This window comes from Panthera leo, chromosome C1 (genome assembly GCF_018350215.1).
Source record: "Panthera leo isolate Ple1 chromosome C1, P.leo_Ple1_pat1.1, whole genome shotgun sequence".
Classification (NCBI taxonomy): Eukaryota; Metazoa; Chordata; class Mammalia; order Carnivora; family Felidae; genus Panthera; species Panthera leo.
This window is the reverse complement of record NC_056686.1, coordinates 92,389,107-92,396,935: the sequence shown is the minus strand read 5'-3', so window position 1 is coordinate 92,396,935 and position 7,829 is coordinate 92,389,107. Positions and strand designations below refer to the sequence as shown.

General features: G+C 39.6%; 1 protein-coding gene across 2 annotated transcripts in view; it reads right to left on the bottom strand.

The window, feature by feature from the left end:
• Positions 1-389: 389 nt before the first annotated feature.
• The window catches only part of GPSM2 (G protein signaling modulator 2), a 35,083-nt gene continuing 27,643 nt past the window's right edge, over positions 390-7,829 (bottom strand). Inside the window, exon 14 of one of the 2 annotated variants that reach the window (XM_042953213.1) lies at positions 390-639. In XM_042953213.1, the coding sequence (XP_042809147.1) occupies positions 412-639 (228 nt within the window). In that variant the 3' untranslated portion in view covers positions 390-411. Of the gene's footprint in view, positions 640-1,750; positions 2,090-7,829 lie in introns of those variants that run through there. The other variant, XM_042953214.1, reaches the window with a different exon arrangement.

Genomic DNA, 7,829 nt, shown 5'->3' with positions numbered 1-7,829 from the left:
ACTTTTTTACACATTGGTCAAGTATGTTATTGTTTACTAAACAGCCTAATTTCTTACTATATCCACGGTTCAGTATTTAAAAAATGCCATCATCAAGAGTTAAAAAAATTATCACTTTACAAACACTAGGTAAAGGAATCTAAAAAGTTGCCAAAGAACACAATCCCAAGCATTATTCAAAAAAGTTGATGAAGCACCTTGTAGAAGACACCTCCACCCTGAAACGAGTGTCCAGAGAAATGTGAATTAATGCTATATTATTAAAGGTTAAATATTTACATCATTCTAAAAACATTTTAAGCTGTATTACAGTGCTATAATTTCTCCTTTTAAGGAAAAAAATAGTTTCCCTGCAGTGTTCTGAAAGGAAATAAGGTCATTTAAAAAAATATATCCGTAATAACTAGTGGTTTATTTTTTTCCTGTATTTTTAAATTCCAACAAAGCATTACTTTGCAAAATGTCTTTCAGCCCAAATTCAGCGTCTCTGTTTTGATCTCTTTGTAAAAGAACTCTCTGTTCATCCATTCTTTTTGCCTGAGAACGTAAAATCAGGCTAAAAAAGTCCTCGTCTGGTACTGTTGGTCCCTTTGTGGTGGCAGGTGGTGGAGCACATCTTTGATCATCTAATCTGGACCCCTGAAAATTTATGAGAGAGAGAGATTGAAACACAAATATTGTAGGGAAGGAGAACACCACCTTACATTATGTTGTCATCACAAGAAAAACATTTTTTTTTCTTGCCTTGTCTCAGAAATTTAATCTTTAGACCTGAAACCTAATAAAACCTTTTCAAAGACTTACATAATCAGAACATAACAAGTACTATGTAGAAGTATAGCCATAGGGGCGCCTGGGTGGCTCAGTCAGTTAAGCGTCCGACTTCAGCTCAGGTCACGATCTCGTGGTCTGTGAGTTCAAGCCCCGCGTCAGGCTCTGGGCTGATGGCTCAGAGCCTGGAGCCTGTTTCCGATTCTGTGTCTCCCTCTCTCTCTGCCCCTCCCCCGTTCATGCTCTGTCTCTCTCTCAAAAATAAACATTAAAAAAAAAAAAAAAAAAAAGTATAGCCATAACCTCAAGACTTTGGTAAGATTACTTAAGATACAAGGTCAAATCTTACATAATTGGCATTGACAACTTACCAATCCTTAGAAATACAATGTTATATATAAAACCCCTGCAGCACTACTCTGTCAGGTCAGGGGTCAGCAAACCATAACCTGCTGCCTGTTTTGTGCATAAAGTTTCCTTTCCGTTTCACCACAATGCTCATGTGTCTACTAATTACGAATTAAGTGTGGCTGGCAGAGTCCAGCAGTTGTAAGGGCCTGAAAAGCCTAAAATATTTTCTATGTAGCCCTGTACAGAAAGTTTGCCTTGCCCTATCTTAAACATTTAAATCTGTTAAAGAAGCCAGATTTTTTTCCTTGAAGTTCTAACTTCTGATTCTTCTTTTAGAAGTACATTACAAATGTTACCCATCAAATAAAAAATACAAGCATTTAGGGGCGCCTGGGTGGCTCAGTCGGTTAAGCATCCGACTTCAGCTCAGGTCACGATCTCGCGGTCCGTGAGTTCGAGTCCCACGTCGGGCTCTGGGCTGATGGCTCAGAGCCTGGAGCCTGCTTCTGATTCTGTGTCTCCCTCTCTCTGCCCCTCCCCCGTTCATGCTCTCTCTCTGTCTCAAAAGTAAATAAACATTAAAACAAAATATATATAAGCATTTAAATGTGTACAGTATAGTATTTGGTATTGTAGCTCCAGAGTGGGACTGTGACAGCTGACATTTGAGTGCCTACTATGTTGCTGGGCACCGTGCATTTATATGCCTTAACCTTTCGCCCCACGGCCAGCCCTGTGACTCTCAGTGGCCGCCTTGTCAGCAGCCCCCCACCACCCACACACCTGGCTCCTGCTTCTTCATTTCTCTTGTCTTTAAGTTGGGGTGATTTCATTGTCCTCCAATTCATCCAACACTTCGGTACTTCACACCTTAGACCTCCTCTCCTCTGGTCTCCAGTCTTCACCTCTGCCTTATAAGCTCCCATCGTCCTAGGCCAGACTTGGTCATTCTCAGTAACTGCACTGTCTTGAAAATCAGGATTTCAAACATCTCATGTTGACTGCCACCTCCAATTTTCCAGATCAGGCTAGAGAGTACTCCCCCAGGAATTTTTTGTTAAATTGTGGTAAAACAGAATGTTTACCACTTTAACCATTTTTAAGTGTACTGTTCAGTATTAAGCACATTCATACCGCTGTGCAGTCATCAGCATTATCCATCTCCAGAACATTTTCATTCTGCAAAACCAAAACAGTAGCTCCCATCCTCCCTTCTCCAGCCCCTGGTAACCACCATTCTTTGTCTCTGTGAATCTACTTTGCTTCATGTGAGTCGAACTGTATTTGTCCTTTTGTGACTGCCTACTTCTCAGCATAGTGTCTTGAGCCACGTTGTAACCTGTGTCAGGATTTCCCTCATTTTTAAGGCTGAAAAATACTCCATTGTACATGCACACCACATTTTATTTATCCATCTGCCAATGGGCACTTGGTTGCTTCTACCTTTTGGCTCTTGTCAATAATGCTGGCTGCCTGAAGGTAGGTGTACAAATATCTGCTCATATCCATGCTTTCAACTGTTTGGGGTATATACCCAGAAATGAGATTGATGGATCATATGGTAGTTCTGTTTTTAAATAATTTTTTGAGGAATCCCCAAACCATTTTTCATAGCAGCTCCTCCATTTTGTATTCCCACCTGCAGTGCACGACAGTTCCAATTTCTCCACATCCTTGCCAACTGTTTTTTTTTAATGTTTATTGTTTAGAGAAAGACCAAGCATGAGTGGGGGAGAGGCGGAGAGAGAGGGGGAAACATAGAATCTGAAGCAGGCTCCAGGCTCCAAGCTGTCAGCACAGAGCCCTACCTGGGGCTTAAACTCGCGAACTGTGAGATAATGACCTGAGCCGAAGTGGGATGCTTAACTGACTGAGTCACCCAGGCACCCATTTTTTTGTTTTTTGTTTTAATGGTAGCTTCCCAATGGGTTCGTGAGATGGTATCTCATTATGATTTTGATTTGCATTTCTCTAATTTGTGATGTTGAGCATCTCTTCCTGTGTTTATTAGCCATCTGTAGATCTTCTGAGAAATATTGATTTGGATTCTCTGCCCATTTTTGGAATAGGGTTTTTGTTTCTTTTTTTGTGGTTAAGTTTTAGAGTTCTCTATATTCTGAATTAATCCTTTTATTGATTATGTTTTGCAAGTATCTTCTGTGGGTTGCCTTTTTACTTTGTTGATAGTGTCATTTGATGTACAAAAGTTTTAAACTTTGATCAAGTCTAGTTTGTCTATTCTTTTGTTGCCTGTGCCTCATAACTAAGGTCTCATAACTAAGAAATCACTGCCAAATCCAAAATCTTGAAGCTTTCCTCTTATGTTTTCTATAAGTTTAAAGTCTTAGCTCTTACATTTAGGTCTCTGATCCATTCTCAGTTTTTACATATGGTGTTAGGTAAGGGCCCAGCTTCATTATTTTGCATGTGGATAGTTTTCCCGGAAGCATTTGTTGATGAGACTCCTTTCCCCACTTAATAGTCTTGGCACACTTGTGGAAAATCATTTGAAGACACATTCAAGGATTTATTTCTGGGCCCTCTTTTCCATTGGTCTATATGTCTGTCAATATCAGTACCATACTGTTTGATTACTGTAGCTTTGCAGTAGAATTTGAAATCAGGAAGTGGGAGTCCTCCAAGTTTGTTCTGCTTGCTCAAGATTCAGTTATTTGGGTTCCCCTAAGATTCTATAGGAATTTCAAGATGGAATTTTCTGTTCTATAAAATACCTTATTTACATTTTGATAAGGAATGCATTATATGAATCCATAGATTACACTCTGGGTAGTGCTGGCATTTTAACAATATTCCCATTTATGTAGTGTAATTTCTTTCAGAAACATTTTATAATTTTCATTGTTCAAGTCTTTCACTTCCATGGTTAAGTTCATTCCTGCTGATGCTGTTTTAGGAAGGTTTTCTTAGTTTCCTTTTTGGTCTGTTTACTGTTAGTGTATGGAAACACAACTGATATTGGGATGTTAATTTTGTACCCTGTTATTTTGAATTTGTTTCTTAGTTTTTTTTTTACGTTTATTTTTGAGCGCGTGAGTGGGGGAGGGACAGAGAAGGAGGGAGACACAGAATCGGAAGCACGCTCCAGGCTCCGAGCGCTCAGCTGAGTCCGACGCGGGGCTCGAACTCACAGACTGTGAGATCACGACCTGAGCTGAAGTCGGACACTCAACCGACTGAGCCACCCAGGCACCCCATGTTTCTTAGTTCTAACAGGGTTTTTTTGTTTGGTGAAATCTTCAGGATTTTCTGCACATAAGACTCCTTTCTGAACAGAGATAATTTTACTTCTTTCCTACCTGGATGCTTTTTGTCTCTTTTTCTTGCCTGATTGCTCTGCTCGAACTTACAGTACCATTTGAATACAAGCGGTAAAAAATGAGCATCTTTGTCTTATTCCTGCTTTTAGAGTAAAGCTTTTGTCATTTACCATTATGATGGTAGTTATAGGTTTTTCATAAGTGACTTTATTAAGTTGTGGTAGTTTCTTACTATCCCTAGTTAGTTGAGTGTTTTTATCATGAAAATGTGTTGAATTTTGTCAAATGTCAATTTAGATGATCAGGTGTCTTTTTCCCCCCTCTTTCATTCTATTAATGTAGTGTATATATTACATTGATTATTCCCCTATGTTGAACCATCCTTGCATTCCAGTAACAAATTCCACCTAGGCATGGTGTATAATCTTTTAAATATGCCATTTGATTCTGTTTACTAGTATTCTATTGATGATTTTTGCATCTGTATTCAAAAAGGATATTGGACACATAGTTTTCTTGTAGTGCCTTGTCTGGCTTTGTTATCAGGGCAATATTGGCCTCACAGAATGACTTAGGAATAGAAAGTATTCCCTTTTTTTCAGTTTGGTAGAATTCACCAGTGAAGCCAGCAGGTCCAGGGCTTTTCTTTGTTGGGAGGTTTTGATTACTGATACAGTATCCTTATAGATTATGAGTCTGTTTTCTATTCATGATTAAGTCTTGGCTGATTTTGTTTCTGGTTATTTGTCCATTTCATCTAGGTTATCCAACTTATAAGCATTCACAGTATTATCCAAAAATTCTTTTTATTTCTGTAATTAGAAGTGATGTCCCTACTTTGGTTTGTAATTTTAGTAATTTGAGCCTTTGTCAGTTGTGTTAAACCTTTTAACTAACCTGCTTTTGGATTTGATTTTTTTTTTTTAATTCTGTTCTTCATTTCCTTCTTTCTGCTAGTTTTAGGTTTAGTTTGTTCTTTTTCTAACCCCTTAAGCTATAAAAAAGGTTGTTGATTTGAGATATTCCTCTTTTAACATAAGCATTTGCAGCTCTAAATATCCCCCCGAGTACTGCCTTCCCTGCATCCCAAGGTTTTAGGATATTGTATTTTCATTTTTATCAGTCTCAGGGTATTTTCTAATTTCCCTTGTGTTTTCCTCTCTATCCACTGGTTAATTTCCACAAATTTGGGAATTCTCTAAAGTTTTATTTATTTAGAGAGAGACAGTGTGACCCAGGGGAGGGGGAGAGAGAAAATCCCAACCAGGCTCCTCACCTTCAGTGCAGAGCCCAGAACGGGGCTTGAACCCACAAGATCATGACCTGAAATGAAACCGTGAGTCAGATGCCCAACCGAGCCATCCAGGTGCCCCTCCTTATTACTTATTATTTTAACTCCATCCTGTTGTGGAGAAGATACTTTGTATGGTATCTAATCTTTTAAAATTGTTGAGACTTGCAGCACCTGGGTGGCTCAGTTGGTTAAGCATATGACTTTGGCTCAGGTCATGGTCTTGCAGTTTGTGAGTTCCAGCCCCATGTCTGGCTCTGTGCTGACAGCTCGGAGCCTACTTCGGATTCTGTGTCTCCCTCTCTCTCTGCCCCTCTCCCACTCATGCTCTGTGTGTGTCTCAAAAATAAAACTGTTGAGAATTTGTGGCCTAACATGGTCGATCCTGGAGAATGTCCCATATGCATTTGAGAAGAATGTGTATTCTGTGAGAACTAGCTGATTTATTGTGTTGTTCATCATCTGTCTGGTTGTCCTACCTATCACTGGGGTGGAGAGTCTTGAAATCGCCAACTATTTTTATAGAAATGTCCATTTCTCCCTTCAGTTCTGTCAATTTTTTTTCTTTATGTTGATGGCCTGTTACTAGGATTTCAGTATTTTTTTTTTTAATGTTTATTTGAGAGACAGGGAGAGAGACACAGAATCCAAAACAGGCTCTGAGCTATCAGTACAGAGCCTGACACAGGGCTTGAACTCACAAACCATGAGATCATGACCTGAGCCGAAGTCTGATGCTTAACTGACTCAGCTGCCCCAGGTCTTCGCTATTAAAGCCACCAGGATTACTGATAGTTGTCACTTCCATACCCTTCATTTTCCTACCTCCTTTCTTAGATGCAGCCTAGGTTCCAAAGTCCATTATTAAAATCATTTCCTGGCATGTGCTTCTCTCCTCCTCCATCCTAGTCTATCAAATTACTGACCCTGATTAAATCTCTATCCTTAAGTAGCTGGTTATGCCTTGAGAAAATACATCACTGTACTTACTTCAGTGACTGTGAACTTCGAAGGAGTCCTCAGTGTAGTTCAATAATCCTATTACTTTTTGCTGGTCAATATACTTTCAGTTTCTCAAAGTAACTATGTTCTATTCTCTTCAAAATTACAATGCTCCAACCCCAATCTCTGTTAATGGCCCTACTTCTTACTTTGCTAAGAAAAGAAAAACAACCAAATTTGTACACACATACTCTGCTGCATCACCGGTTCCTCCCTCTACTTGATCATTTACATCAGCAGACATGAGGTATTAACTCCCAAAATAAGAAAAAAACCAACCTCTATATACTTCATCTTTAACTCTGAAAATCCCTTGAAAGTTTTGTTTACTGTCTCCCCTTTAACACTTTCCATTTTCTCAACCCCCTCAATCCTTTGTCCCCATCACAGTATCTTTCATAATGACTAATAATCTCCACATTGCCAAAGCTAGTAGATCAGCCACTTCTCAGCAGTGTCTGACACAGTTGAACATTCCTTAAAACACTTTCTTCAATTTGCTTCCTACCACTCTCCAGGCTGACTGCTGCTTTGCTGGCTCATCTTCCTCTATTCAGTCAGATTTTGGAATGCTCAGGGCTTAGTCCTCCTGTTTCGGTATCTATTCTTTAGGTAGTATCTTCCCGGGACTTTAATACCAGCTATATGCTGATGACTCCCAAAGTCATTTCTCTCTGGGGCTATAGGTTTTTTGGGGGAAGGAGGGGAGAGTGAGTATGCATGAGCCTGGGAGGGACAGAGACTGCGCCGAGTGTGAAGGGGGCTTGATCTCATGACCGCAAGCATCACAACCTGAGCCAGTATCACTAGTCAACCTACTGAGCCACCCAGGGGCTCCAGATTTTTATATTCAGTTGTCTACTCAACATCTCCACTTAAATACCTATTTATGTAACTCAAATTTACATACCGAAAGTAGAACTCCTGCTTTTTCTTCCCAAACCTGTTTCTCCTCTCAACTTCTCTATTTTAGTAAACTGCACCATCCACTGACAACAGTTATTCAAAGCAAAAAAGGCAGGAGCCCTTCTTGATTGTTTCTTATACCATCTGATTTATTAACAGGTCTTGCCCATCAACCATAACTTCAAAATATATCCCTGTTCTGACTGCTTATCATCACTACTACCACCACA